This window comes from Mesocricetus auratus, unplaced genomic scaffold (genome assembly GCF_017639785.1).
Source record: "Mesocricetus auratus isolate SY011 unplaced genomic scaffold, BCM_Maur_2.0 Super-Scaffold_4256, whole genome shotgun sequence".
NCBI lineage: Eukaryota > Metazoa > Chordata > Mammalia > Rodentia > Cricetidae > Mesocricetus > Mesocricetus auratus.
In genome coordinates, this window is record NW_024429182.1 from 22,378,065 (window position 1) to 22,393,569 (window position 15,505).

The 15,505-nt window shown below is 42.1% G+C and overlaps 1 protein-coding gene across 4 annotated transcripts in view; it reads right to left on the reverse strand.

Annotated features, from left to right (window-relative positions):
• Window positions 1-15,505, reverse strand: part of Plce1 (phospholipase C epsilon 1) — a 281,607-nt gene that overhangs the window by 134,089 nt on the left and 132,013 nt on the right. For all 4 annotated transcript variants that reach the window (XM_005063631.4, XM_040744913.1, XM_040744911.1 and 1 more), the window contains exon 3: window positions 9,899-10,187. In XM_005063631.4, coding sequence (XP_005063688.1) covers window positions 9,899-10,187 — 289 coding nt within the window. The remainder of the gene's footprint in view (window positions 1-9,898; window positions 10,188-15,505) is intronic.

A 15,505-nucleotide genomic window follows, 5' to 3' on the forward strand; every position in this document is an offset into this window, starting at 1 on the left:
ATAACCAGGCTTGCAACTGGCATCCTTCTCCCAGAGGTTGCCTCTCAGGGTCTGGGCCACAGGGCCCTCACTGTTGGTAGGCCTTCCCTAAAATCCTACCTGCGGAGACCTGCATGGGCTCTTTAAAGCATCAGGGCCAAGCTTTTACCTCACTTTCCAACTGGTAGCCACACTGCCAGATGACTCTTTTCTCTCACTGTGACACTGGATCACTTCCTCTTTGTCCCCCAGGCTCTGCACACATTCCCCCTCACAATCTTTCAAGTTAGAATAAATACAACTTTGCCATTTAAAAAATGATTCTAAAACAAAATTCTTTATTATTATAATTGTTATATATATATTTATATATACCTACTGTATATAATAACTTTATAGCCACGGTTTTATAACATTTCTCAAGCAAAAATGGGTCATAAGTGGAGAAGTTCAAGAAGTCTGTGTTAGAGGTGAAGAACATGGATTTGGGAATCAGCCAGATACAGGATCAAATACAGGTCTTGAATAAACTGGCTGGGAAACTCGGTTGGAGATGTATGCTCTAGGCTGAGCAATCAGTAGCCCAGGATTTGAGTCTCCAAAGTCCCTAAAACTTTCTGCACACCCCCCTTCTCTCTTCTTCCCAGGCCATCTGCAACATTTTCTTGAAATGGATATTTAGATGTCTTTATTAATCAAGAAAGTGACTGAGTATAAACTGGGGGAAATGTCACCATTTCCACACAGACAGCCTCAGAAGTTTGGAAGCATAAGTTTGTTCAAGTTTCCACAGACTTGCTTGTTGATTAGCACATGGAAAACATTTTTTAAATAGTATTTGTTGTCAGAAGAAATACAAAGAATACTTTATAAAGAGAATTAAAATAGTAGGTTTGTATTTCTACGTGGCAAAACATTTTAGACTTCCCTGCACATGGTTAAATATGTTTTGTTAAAATTCAGTTAAATGAAACAAAACACTCTCAATTTAACTGTATTACTGGTTTCTCCACTAGTTCTTCAAGGGAATTCAGTTTTAAGGAGTGACTCAGGCTATCTTGAGATTTTTTTCTCTTTCCAATTATCTGGTACAGACCCACGTTGCCATTATAACAGATTATTAGCATATTCCATAAATTATAAATGTTCCCATGGACAGGAATTTCCATAGCCCATTTAAGTGATTTCTAATCCTTTAAGACAATTTGGAAACGTGAAAAAGGATTAATCTCATGTAGTAAAAAAAAAAAAAAAGACTTGTTTAATGTTTACTGTAATGAGCAACTTCACTAAAATACACAATAAAATTTTAACTTGAATGCTAAATTTTGTGCCAATAACAGATTGTAGACTCAGCTCCTGTCATAGTGAAGGTTTCTATTGCTGTGCTAAAACACCATGACCAAAACAACTTGGGGCAGAAAGGGTTTATTTGGCCTTACAACTCTGGGGCCATGCTCTATCACCCAGGGAAGTCAGGGCAGGAACTCCAGGCAGGGTCTGAAAGCAGAAACTGATGAAAGACGCTCTGGAGGGGTGCTGCTTACTGGCTTCCTCCTCATAGCTGGCTCAGCCTGCTTTCTCATATCATCCAGGACCATCCACCCATGGGTAGCACTACTCACTGTGAGATAGGCTTCCCCCCACCAACCGTCCATCAAGATTATACCCCAGGCCTATGCCCAGGACAGTCTGCCGAGGGGCATTTTCTCAGTTGAAGCTCCCTCTTCCCAGATGACTCTGGCCTGTGTCAAGCTGACATTAAAAACTAGCCAGCAGAGCTCTCAGTGTCAGCAGTGAACATGCAGCACATTTTCTCCTGCTGTGAGAGCAGATAATCAGCAGAGAATTAAGTAGAAACAAAAAGAGTTTCCTAATGTAGGTCAGAGGTTGCCCCTTGTTCAATGCTGTTCACATTTCTTTAGGCTCTCAAGTGGTTTTAGAACCCCTACACTTCATTGGAGACAGCTCAGGGACTTTCCTCTGTGCCCCTCAGTGCTGTGTTCACTCCAAGCAAACCTTTACACCGTGCTAAAGCTGCATGCCTGCTTTTCATTGGCAGTGCCGTCCTTGAAGTGAAGGCCACAGCTTGTTTGCTGCTGCATTTGGCATGGAGAAGATGTTTAATAAGCATTGTAAAAAAATTGGATGAATGAATGGCTAAATGCAAGAAAACTAAAGAAAGTCTAATAAATTTAAAAGTGGCTGCCAGAAGCCACTAGATAACCTCCTCTCAGGTGTCCCTCGAGTTGCTAGCCAAGAAAACCCAGGGGGAGTTTTTCTTCTCTGTGCACACTATGACTGAACTCTCCGGAAAGTGGCAGCATCCCCACCATCATCCTCAGTGACTGTCCTGTCCCAAGACTGATTGAAGACTGTTGTGTGCCAGATGCTAAGTTCCTTGTTTACATTATCACACCCAATCCTGAAAACAGCCAGAGCTATTGGTCTGGTTTTTATTTTACAGATGCTAAAAGTAAAGCTGTTTTAAATAAGGGCACGGATAGCAAGACTCAAACCCAAGACAGAGTGATGCTTGTGTTCAAGGCCTCCTCAACAACAGCGCAAGTCACAGACTGATATTCCCAACAGGACCGAGAGCCAAAGATAACAGTCATTCACGTTGGAACATCATTCACCACCTCCCTTCCTCTTTGTCTCCTCTCTTCTGATTTCATTTGAGTGTGAAGCCCCATTGGTCTTCATTAGTCACTGACAACAACCATGTTGGAAATGAGGGGCTTGAACTCATCAAAATCTTCACATTGGCTTCTTCTCAAAAGTGTGCACATGCAACCAGGAGATCACTACAGATGGCACGTGAATGGTCCTTCTTGGCCATGGCTACTTTGATGGGAGATTTGACCCCATTCTCCAGCTGCTTGTGCCTTCTCTGCTTAGATTTGCGTCTCCCTTATTCTGGATGGGGTTTTTGAAACATTAAATTAGCAACCTTGAAAGTTCATCTTTTAGAGCTGTTCTCATTTTCAACATTTAGCAAGTGTTTTTTTGGGGGGAAAGCCTTGGAATCTACTCATCATTAGATTAGATCTTTGGTGTAGCATTTGAGATATCTCTGGTGAATGGATTTCTGAAATATGTAACCAAGACATTTTAAGAGTCTCAAGCTCTCTCGGCTGAGCTAGCCGGGCCTCTTATAACCAAGACATTTAAGTGGGAAACTCCGAGTGCCTTTCTGTCACTACAGTTCTCACCAGTCACCTTTCTGGATGCACTTATTGGAACTGAAAGGACTCTCAGTTATCAGACATGCTGCCTTCCACCCTTCCTCCCCCATGTCAACACTTTCACTAAGATACAGGGCAGAATGTTTTCGTTCCATAAAGTAATTTCTAGGGGCAAAAATGAAGATGAGTAAGAGGTGACTGTGACACAGCTACCCAGTCATACCAAAGGTCACATCTGATGGCAAGCTCACGTCTGGATCCTAGGTGGCTAACCAAATGCTGAGGTTATGTTGTACTTGATTCCCTTCTCGGACACCTGATGACCCGGGGCCCTACACCAGGAGCATTTCTTCCTATGCCCATCAAACTTCCTGACACTATGAAGTTCAGCAGCCCAGGGCTTTCTCACTTTAGGTAGTAAGGGCTACTTCAGCTGGCTGGAGCCCAAGCATTACGTCTTCTCTGGAATGAGAAACACTATTCTACAAGCTGCAGACTTCTAAATGTATCTGCATTCTTCCCATAGTTGACACAACTCTAGGACACAGTGGGCAGCTAATGAATATGTCTTAATTAATTAACTGCTACAGAAATATAATCAGCATCACATTAAGGTATATTTTTATCCACAAATAATTTCAAGGTAGCAAAACTAATAAGTCAAGATGTTTCTTTAAATAAACAGAAGTCCTGGAATTGGAGCTATGTGCATACCTTCTCAGCCTGGTAGGCATACAAGGGCTAACTGTTTTGATTAGGAGGAAGTCAACTAAGACAGCCGTTATAAACAAAGCTATTTATGAGCTATAGTCATGCACTTCAAAATGTCTGTGTTTTCCTACTATGATTTCTGGTTTTAATATGCAAAGCTATTAATTATTGAAAAAGACTTAGATAGGATATAGTTATTGAAGTTCCGGAAAGTTATATAATTTGAAAATGTGTCCATTTTTTCTTTTCTTATTCTCAAAATAGGGTTTCTCTGTGTAATAGCCCTAGTTGTCCTGGAACTAGCTCTATAGACCAGGCTGACCTGGAGAACTGCCTGCCTCTGCCTCCTGAGTGCTGGAATTAAAGGCATTCGCCAACATCGCCCAGTTCAACTTTTCTATAAGAAGCAAAATACCCTCTGTTTTCAAATAAGAAGAGGGACTCCATAAGGCACACTTTATTTTTATATCACTGTTCTAACTACAGCCTATGAATAAGCAATAACATGAATGTGAATAGTTAACCACAGGTATACAAACACATGCAAAATTATTAAAAATGAACAGTGGCATTTTTCCTTCATGCTACATATTTTAAATATCAGCAACTATTCTTTGTACTGGTTAAGTAGGATATTTAATCTTGTCATTTGCAAACTTAGCAATATAAGAAGGAAAAACTGTGTTTGTGGCACTGTTTATTTTATCAAATTATGCCATGTACACATGGGAGAACACTCAATTGCTTTATTTGAAAAATTCTCATTATCACATCCTTATTTTTCTTTCAGCACTATATATTTCTATGGATTACATCACCCTATTCTCTCCTTTTTTCCCAATCTTGTGTCTTATTGTTGTTTGTTTTTTATTGTTGTGGGGGTTTTTATTTTTTGGTTTTGGTTTTGTTTTTACTATGCTCCATTTTGCTTTGGGAGAGACAGGTCTCTCAATACTGCCCAGGCTAGCCTCCTGCCTAGGCCTCTCAAGTGCTGGGATTGCAGGTGTGTGTCCACAGATGCCACCACACTTGGCTGCTTTGTGAGTCTATTAAAGCTAATGGTTCTTCTGTTTGCCATTTCCACAGTGTCAACCCTGAAATTCCAATGAGGCTAGTGGGGGGAGGGGATGACAACAAGGACAAGGAGTGAGAGAGATTAACTGTGTCAAACAGATGCTCATACTATCCACTTGCCCATCTAGAGATAGTGCACCCTTGCAATTAAGGGATATCCCAGCTGATCAGTGCTTTATATCAGAACACATCTCTTGAAGGAGAGAGAGAGAAGGAGAGAGAGAGAGAGAGAGAGAGAGAGAGAGAGAGAGAGAGAGAGAGAGAGAGAGAGAGAGAGAGAGAGAATATTAAGAGCAATTACCCCCGAAACCAGTTTGCTTTCTGTTACCGTGGTAAACTCCTGCAGGGGGAAGGGTTTACTTCACTTACACTATCACAGTTTATTATTGAGGAAAGCCAAGAGAGGAACCAGAGTCAGGAACTAATGCAGAGACCACAAGGGGTGCTGCTTACTGGTTTGCTCTCCATGTCTTGCTCAGCTTGCTTTCTTATACAATCCAGGACCACCTTTCCCAGGGATGACACTCTCCACAGTGGGCTGAGCCCTCCCACATCAATTAACAATCAAGAAAATGCCCACAGATCAGTCTGATGGACACAATTCCTCAGTCGAGGTTTCCTTTTCCCTCAGGACCAAGCATGTAGCAAGGTGACATTAAAACCAGCTATCACACTGTGATCTGGACATCAAGAACACACCTGTCACCCAGGCACTGATGGAGTCTGGAGACAGGAATGCTGCTGGGACTTACAGGCTTCCAGCCTAGCCAAAACCATGAAAGACCCAGGTTCAAGGAATGACTCTGCCTCAATGAAATCAGTGGAGTGTGATAGGACACCTGAAAGCTTCGTTTGGCCTCTGCACATATACACAGACAAACACACCTGCACACATATATGTATTGGCTCATGCATAGACACACATGTGCATGCACAAGCAAACACATTTTCAATATCTCTGAATTTTGCAAACTTTCAACTTAATAGATCTGAAGGACAAAAGGAAACAAAAAAGCAAAGCAAAAAGAGCCAGCTTTCATCATTCTCTGGTTGTTAGCCGCCTCCATTCCATGCTATAAGCTATGGCAAAGCTACAAGGCTGCAGAGCTCTGTGTGAGCACCTTGACTTGGGCATGATATAAACTGCTGCAACCCTCTCCCCCATGCTTCCTTGCATTTGTAATCAAAGCTGCTTTCAGGAGAAATTCCTCCGTTCTTTGTAAACTCATGTAGACCTAGGAAGAAAGACCAGCATAGGAGAAGCCTTGCCCACACCCACCTCAGTTTCTCTCAATTGTCATAAGACATGCACAAGATTAGACATTCCTCTTTAACATTTTGAGTGGAGTTCACAGGTGTTAAGTACATTCACACAGCCTTGTCACTACCCATTCTCTTGGCGAAACAGAAACTGTGCCCACTAAGTCCACATTTCCCACTGCCTCAGCTTCTATGATCATCATTCCATTTTCTGTCTCCACTGCCGAGACTATGTGCCCTGTACACCTGGGATTTTCTGTCTCCTTCTTTGTCTCTACCTCCTCCAGTTCATTTTCACAGACTTCAAACACTAGTTCTCCCTTGGAGAGGTCACCCTTTGACCCTGTTCCTTCCCTTTTCTCTCTAGGGAAGAGATCTTGTGTTTTTCCGTCTCCCCCATTATGCTCCATTTTTTTTTATTTTTAAGTAACTAGAGGTAATTTTCTGGTTCTTCCATCCAGGTATGAGCATCGAAGTGCATTCAGCTATAGTCAAGAATGAGAGTTGCCACCAACTAACATCTCAGAACTGACTGAATGTTCTTACCCAAGTCCAGTAAAAGTCTTAACTCTTTACTCATCTCCAATGAAAATAACTTCTTCTTGACAGGAAATGCCATTTAACCCACTTTTAACGTTTCCCATAAAGACCAACTTTCAGCATCCCAAGTTAGAAAGAATTAGATTTTCAGCGTATGTAAGTTGAAGGGGTTTTGAAAACTAAAGTTTAGGAATCAAACCACACCTAGCACCGCTTCTCCCAGAAAGTGTCTAAAGGTCCACATAGCTTCTGAGAAATCAGCTTCTAGAAGCTGGAAACAGAATATGTGTCATACATGCTTTCTAACTTTCTTCTCTGTCTTGGTTTTCTTTTAGACAGGGTCTTATATGGAGCTGAGGCCAATCGCAAACTAATTATCCTTCTGCATCAGCCTCCTAAGTGCCATCATGCCTGGATCCTTATGAGTAACTTTCCATGAGCAATTCAGAGCTGAAAGCTGCTGATCAAATCTACACCAGGGACACACACTGCACAATAAAAGAAGTGACCAGCTGAAGCATAGCATGCAGACACTTCCTCCAGATGCTCTGGTAGTTCAAGACCCACTTTTCAACATGAGGATATTACAGATTCTGACAATACCCTGTGCCTTGAAGTCTCATGTGTTTGTGCTTTATTCTTTAAATGTTATTTTTAAATTAAACTAAATGTAATTTTTTGAGACAGGGTCTCACTATATAGCCAGGACTGGCCTGGAACTCGCTATGTAGACCAAGCTGGCCTTCCTTTGGAAATCTAAATGAACAAAAATCACATGCATTTGCTATTTACAATATTGTGTTTTGAAATATATGCACACTGTTTGAGTTAGTTAACATGGTTTTACCTTGCATTGTGTGTGTGTGTGTGTGTGTGTGTGTGTATGTGTGTGTGTGAGTGAGAGAGAGAGAGAGAGACAGAGAGACAGAGACAGAGAGAAGAGACCCCCTTTTTTGATGCCTTGTTTTCCCTCTGTATGAAGAAACATATATTTAACTAAAGCACTCTGAAACTCTGCAAACCTGGTGGAAGAAAGCACTGCAGTTGAAATCCACCTCTAAGGCAGCATACTAGAAACCACAGAAACAAGCCCAGAGCAAAAATCAACAGCTAATGTTATTACTTAGCAGGAACTCATTTGACAGCTATTAGAAAACATTAAGAAGCTACAAAACAGAAAATCAACCCCCAGCTCTTGTTTAAGACACCAGCTGAAAGCTCTCACATTAGCGGAGGGTCTGGGGTAGCTCCAGAGGGAAATGATGCATGAGGTGCTGTTCTGAACAAGGAAATACAGCAGCAATCAAAATCAAGTTACTATCAGGGCAGCAGGTGCACTGACCAGTGGTCTTACTTTCACAGGTCTCTGGAATACTGTTAGCACCCCTGCCTTAGTTGGAATCCTAGATATTCTGGAAGAAGAAAGAAAGCAGCTTTATTGACTTTGTTTTTATTTCAGGCTGAATTATTTACCAGATATAACTCAGTCTCTACCCTTTGAACATACTGGGTCTTTTACATTCCTTACATGATACTTAACTTGCTGCAATTACATGTTATTCTTTAATTATTTCATACATACAGATCTTGCCTCTTTGTAATTATACAAACTGACAGGCAACACTTCAGTGGGATCGTCCATACCATCTTCACTCTATGGGGTACAGCATGGGTATATGGAGAGTGTGGGTTGGTGAACTTTGATGAGGCCCTGCCATGTAGTCACATGCACTGAAACTATGACGATCCTACGTGCTAATCTCAGCTCAACGTCTTGGGAAAAGCATGGCAAATGTCCTGATAGTGCCTGGGGGGGGGTCACATCAGCGCAGAGAAACCTTCAATCCTGTGGTGGTGGGGGATTCCTTACTTCATAGTACAATTTCCATGAGGGTGGGGATGATGCTTTACCCCCTTGCCAGCATTTATACCTAGCACCAACTTCCTCCATATTACTCTTTCAGAGTAGCACTCCCACACTATACGTTTTCCTTCTACTCCTCATTTGAAGCCAATACCCAGAAGGTGAGGCGATAGCACAAAATCATCCGACATGGCACTTAATATGCAATACCAGGTGGTCGTAGCGCTCCTCTTAGGCATGGCAAGGGTGAGTGGAGGGTGAAAAGGGGAGGCTGAAGAGCAGGGAGCAAGGTCACTGGCCAGATAGCCTTGGTCTGAGGGCTCATTGTAGAGGGACAATGTCTACTCTCTGTGACAGAGCAGCCGGATGTCAGATGGGGCTGTTGGCAGCCCCCCGGCAGTGGAACACAACCTTGCATGGTCCCTGGCTGGATGGTAGCTTCCTGCCAGGGAAGGCTGCCAAGCAATTTGTGACAGCTGTGTAGTGAGCAAGTCTCTGAGGCTGTCTAGTGGCTGCCACTTGTGACCCTCCCATCTGTATGTCATGGGAAGACACAGGGAAGTTTGGATGCTCGGAACCTAATTTTCTACTGGCTCCCATTTCACCGTGCTATACCTGCCTTTCTTGGCCTTTGCAATGAGACACATTGGAACATGGTTCCTTTCTTCTCTTTCCAGAAGAAACTTATTGGTTCTATTTGTTAGGGATAAGAATATTTAGGTTTCATTCTGTTCTCAGGCATGACTGATTTTCAAATACGATCATATTTACTTACTATTGACATCTTGCATGGATTAGTACTCGGAGAAACTACCCAACTGCATAATATTTTTAAGATTTAAAAGACCAGTGAGATGGCTCCGTGGGTAAAGGTGCTTGCCACCAAGCCTGAAAACCTGAATTCACTCTCTGGAACCCATATGATGGAGGGAGAGAGTCAATATCCTGCAAGTTGTCCCCTGACCTCCAGACAAGCAACTGTGACACATGTGAACTTACCCATCCACCCCACACTCAAAATAAATAAACAAACTAAAAATAAAGACAGAATTTTAGCCATTTAATATGTTTGAAAAACTGAACTTTAAAAATTAATACTTGCTATCTGTTTAAGTCTTAAGGGATTTAACTTTTCTGTTTACTCAAAACAGCTACTTTTACTCTATTTTCTTAGCATTTCTGACATATGGACTCAATTTTCCATTAGCAGCTCTATATTGGATGGTTATTGTATTCTCTACAGGCAAATATGAAGAATTAAAAATGAAATCCCAGACACTACCTTTCAGCATTATTCGTCCAGTGGATCCTCCGAAGTTACTGAGAAGGCTGCTTCTTGCTCCTAAGGAGGTGGTTGCCTCCAGGAGAGAGCCAGTGATGTACTGCGCAATGGATGTCCTTTGGAGGGTGGCCCGGTACTCACATTCGGTGTCTCGTACACATTGCTTTAAGCATGGACCGTCTCTAATCCTTCCGCAGGCTGTCTCGGAGGTTGGGAGCTGTCTGGAGCAATGGAGAAGAGATCCAATCGTATCTTCTGTTTCTTCTCCTCTTCTCACTGCACTGTAGATCTGTGAATAGCACAAAGCACAGGAAGTATTAATCTAGTTTCTTAGAAAAGCAAATTAACTTGTTGACAAAATGCCAAGATGACTTAGGAAGAAAGAAGGCTTGGTCGGCCTCAGCACAAACACCTTTGAGCTCTGCACTCATGCATTAACCTGAACATTCTGCAGACACCATTTATTTGGAGAAGCTCTGTGTAGTTATGAAATAGGCCATTCAAACAACTCTGCTATCAAACAGAGCACTTAAAGTTGCACCAACCAAAAATACATTCAGCTCAAATTTCTCCTCCTCCACAATGCTCTTCTGTAGAGCGACAAAGGCAAACCTCATCCTTTTGTACTCTCATGTATGACTGATCGTGTCTGCCTGCCTCCATCCTTGCTTCAATTTGACATTCAGAGGGAATTCTTGGTCCATGAAGAAAGTGAATTGAGGATGAAAGGATCATGAGGAAGGGTTTCCCTCATGGGCAGATTCTTCCCATCTTGCAGGTAGCATTGAACTCTTTGATGCTTTTGTTTTCTTTCTTTATTAATTTTTATTTAAATTAGAAACAATCTTATTTTATACACCAATCCCAGTTCTCTCTCCCTCCCATCCTCCCACTCCTCCCACCAACCCCTATCCAACCTCCTATCTGCTCCCCAGAGGGAGTGAGGCCCCTCTTTTTCCTGACACTTCTTTCATCTCCACAGTTAGTCCCTGCCCAGTCCCTGTTGTCATTTTATTGAGTCTTTCTTCAATTACTTGTATTCACCATGTATGATCTAATTAGAGCAGGATCTCAGCCATATCTTCTGCCCATTCTAATGTAGCCATTCAACATGCATGGACATAGATAGACCCTGCTCTATGTGATTCACTGTGTCAGAAAACATGGGCAAACACAAAGGGTAAAGCTTATTGCTTGTATGGTATTATTTCCACATTGTGTTGAAGAAGAGTCCTAGCTAAAAAAGAACTGAAGGATACTACAGGGAGGTGTTGGGTTGTGTGGAGTGTTCAGAGGCTCTTCATAGTCTTCCTGATAGCATGTGAACTACATGGAAGAAGTGTTACACAGAGGGACATTTGTAGCTTGCTAAAGGAGGAAGGGAAAGATACTACTTGACAATGAATTCATCACGACACTTTGAACAGCTTGCTTTGGTTTATTCACAACCACTGTGTCAGGTCTGGGCAAACCAGTTTCTCATCATACAGAGATCACAGACCTGCAATGAGCTTGTGCCAGAGTGCCAACGGATGTGCCCTCATGGTGCTGTGCACTCTGAAACTTACCTTAACCATGGCCTTTTAAAGACCCCTGTATTGGGTCCTTTATAAAACCCTACACTAAGCCCAACCTCCCCCACCCCACCCCAGCATCCAAACTCTCTGCTTTTCTTTGAATGCTGATACACTCTCATCTATTGGAGTCACAGTGAGAATTCTTAACTTTATTTTCTGTCATTAAACTTCTGGAGAGCAGTGTGTCCAAATGAATGGTGTGTTGTGTTTACATCCAGACTCTGAGGTAAGGTATGGGGGAGAAACACCTGGTTTCTCCTTGCAGGGCCAGAGAACTTGTTGTGAACATGAGTAAATGACTTAAAGGTTTTGAGGTCAATATTAGTGGGGGCAATAATACCGCTCCTGAGAGACATTGTGGAACTCACAAAGGAAACTCATGCAGCATATCTGACTTAGTGTTAAGAAACAGTGTGTATTACTATTGGGCAAGCCTCCAGGAGAAAATACACTCCTCCTCAAGGAATGATGGGAGGCTGTTAACTAGACAGTAGGGTCTACGTTATTCAGCATGATGTAGTTATTACTGAGCTTTATGTGTGACTGGACAATGTCATCCTAACCCTATCTGGGCAAACACAGGGCTCAGGGTATGTCTTTCTTCTCAATGTCTGTCTTTCCCCGGTCGTTGATGTTATTAAAGAAGGAAGACAATCTCCATTGTCACTCTGCCTTACATTCCAAACCAAACAGGCAATACAAGCCACATTGAGTCCCACTCAAGCTCTTCAAGAGTAAATTGTGCAGAAGTTCAAGGACAGGAATCTCTTGTGAGAACTAAGGAAGGTTCCATAGGCAAAGCAGTACCTGGCCTGAGCCTTGAAAATCAGTTATGACTCTAACTGCAATGAGTGGGGAAGGTAATTCAAGAGAGAATCCAAGTGATGAGGCTGGAAAATACAGACTCCATCCTGTCAACAGCAAATAGAGCAGGATGTGTAGGGCAGAGAGTGGAGGATGTTAACTGTGCATCGAGGAAGGTCAGACAGCCTGATAAAGGAGAGCCTTAAGTGTTATGGCAAAGGGTTTCAATCTTAGAGGTAGCAACCCTTGACACTTGGTATTTGTTTGTTCTTAAAAGAGGAATGAGGCTAAAAATGTTTTGTTTAAAAAGATGAACAGACAGTTCCCAGTTACTAATAGGATGCCTTCTCCCTTTTCTTGCCAAGCTGCCCTACAGGCTTGCGGTACTCATGTCATTGCATTATGAACTCTACCTATTATAATGCCTTCATAGATTCCTAATGGCCCATTTAGTCCTTTCTCTAGATTTTCCAATGTGTTTTTCTCAAAACTTTAGATCTAGAAAGAATGATATAACATAGAGACTTCATGATCAAGAAACTTGAACACAATAAATAGCTTCCCCTTCTGGAAATTTACACTGCCCAACAGAATATTAAAGACAACTACAGCTGATGTAAAGACATTTATTTCATTTTGCTTAACTGGATGTTTGGGTGTTTCTCATGTTATTTGACCAAGAATTGTTTTCTAAAGAACACTTAACCTACAGGTGAAGTGTGGTACAATATATTATGCTCGAATCTAGTAGACTTCTTATTTCTAGTTCCTTGATCTTGGTGGAATCCCTGAAATACACCCCCCACACCCATAACTTTCTTGATGTTCTTTCTCTCATTATTTCACAGTACCATCTTCACCTGTTCATTCTCTCCTTTACCACACCTTCAGGATAGTTACAATGCAATAGAGAAGTGCCAATAAGTATCTAATATAGGGAGGTCACAAAGTGATGGCTGTGAGTCAGATTCAGTTATCATATTGGTTTCATCAAGCAGTGTTTCAAGATCAGTGAAGTTCGTATGTACATGTGAAGCTGCAGCATTCCCCGAACACCTGGACAGACTGGTAGTACTGAGTTTCCCACAAGGAATCACGTGGGTAGGATTTCTCTACTGACACACAGAGCAAACTGTTTTTACAGGTTGGTACCAGCTCCTACCTCTCTTTAGTTATCATATCTGGCCAATATCTGGTTGTTGGTAGTGTACATACTGTGGCCCTTCCCTCAGTGATTCATTGGAGAGGAATGTAGATTTATACAATAAATATGCACAGAGCTTCTCCAATGTGCCCTACATATGTTCTTCCTGTGTTAATCGATGGCTGTATATGGAGAAAGGCAGTATATGTTCTTAAAAGATTGCACCTCGTGTTATGCAAGCTGCCATGGGAGGAAAGCAACCAACAGTCTTACCTTGCTGTGATGCCCATGGACTAACAGTGACCAGCATAGCAAAACAGCCTCAAGTGTGCAATAGTGGCACTCATATTTTAGCAGTAATCGACAGCTATCTAATAGACTTAAGGATTACTCAAGAGGAGGGAAATCATGCCTGGTACTAGAAGCCTAGTCAACTACTTGATGCTAGTGAGGTCATGGTTGTAAGAAGAGAACCTACTACTGCTGCTTTACTAACCCAGCATGCATTCTGAATCCTTGTCCTCATGCCCACAGATGAGTGTAGCTCTCATTCCTCCTCAAAAAGGTTTCTCTTTTCAACAGAGACTATTATAGACAAGCACAACTGTTCAAAGTGTAGAGAACAATTGATCATGGAGTGCCCAGCCCCAGTGGATACATCTACAATGTAAGTCCTGTATCAAAAGCTCAGTGTGCATCTTAGAAAAGGGGATGGAAAGATTACAAAAGCTGGAGGACCAGGAAACTGTGGTTTTGTGAGACTGTGTCTCTTAGAAATAACATGAAAACTTCACCCATGATATTACAACAATTTGACTGCCTAAACAAGACCCGAACAAGGCAACAGCAACAGATACACTAAGTGCAAGTGGGAACTCTCACAGGGCCCTGCCTCTATACAAAGAACTACAGGCAACTAAGGAATGCTGCAACAGGAGAATTAGTCTTCCCCAGGGATAAGCTCCTTAATTGATTATCCTAGGATAACCAAGTAGTCAGTCAGGGATCAAATACACACAAGGGACACTGAAATAACTCAGCAGGTCATTTATATTTATGCTTGTATGTTTATTTGTACACACACACACACACAGAGAGAGAGAGAGAGAGAGAGAGAGAGAGAGAGAGAGAGAGGCCCGAGAGAGGGAGCAAGGAGGTACATGGAAGAGATTTGAGGGGAGAAATTATGTAATTATATTTTAATTAAAAAATAAAATAAAAGGTTGCATCTCACCTTAAACTTGAACAAAGAGATGGAAGGTAAAGAGCTCTAAGAATGAATGTCTAACCCGTCACCATCTCTATCCCCAAGGCCCAGGAACAGGTTCTGAGCTAACAAGCCCCAGTCATCCAGTCATACCAATGTTCGACAAACAATACAAAACTTATTAGAAAAATGATGAATGTGGACAGAGTGGTAGTAGATATGGGAATAATCAGGGAACATGGCCAAACCAGGCTATTACGTCTTACCAGATGACTTCCTTGTAAAAAGGAAGAAGTCTTTGGCATCTGCTACATACAGAACAGAAAGAACAGTGCTCACTGCCTACTAAGGCTCGGAGCATTGCTTAAAATCATAGCTCCTTGTCCTGCTTCCGAGCGGTGTGATCTTCCTTTCTTACAGAATATGGACATGGATGTATCTTTCTCATAAAGTTGAGACTAGAATTACAGTCTCTGATAAAGGCAATGCATTAAAAGAGCATTGGCGCCTACTAAATGCTCAACAGTCATTAGGTTTAGAGTGACGATGATAGTGGTGGCTGTGCTGACTGTGGCAGCTATAAAATTTGCTAGGAATTCTCTGTGCATCCTCTCCTTATTAACTTTGGCTAGCCCTGTCGTTTGCTTCCCCAGTGGGAACTTAAGCACAATCTCACAAAAATATTTTTATAATGGGGTTTTCTCCCTCCTGTCGCTTTGGGCTTTGGAACAACTACCATGTGAAGAAGCCTCAGTTAGCCTTCTAGGGGATGAGACCCTAGCTCAGTTGCTCCCATCACCCCAGCTCACATTCCACCAAGTTCCAGCCTCACAGTGAAGCCATACTGGTTCCCAGATCCTCCACTGCCAATCCAG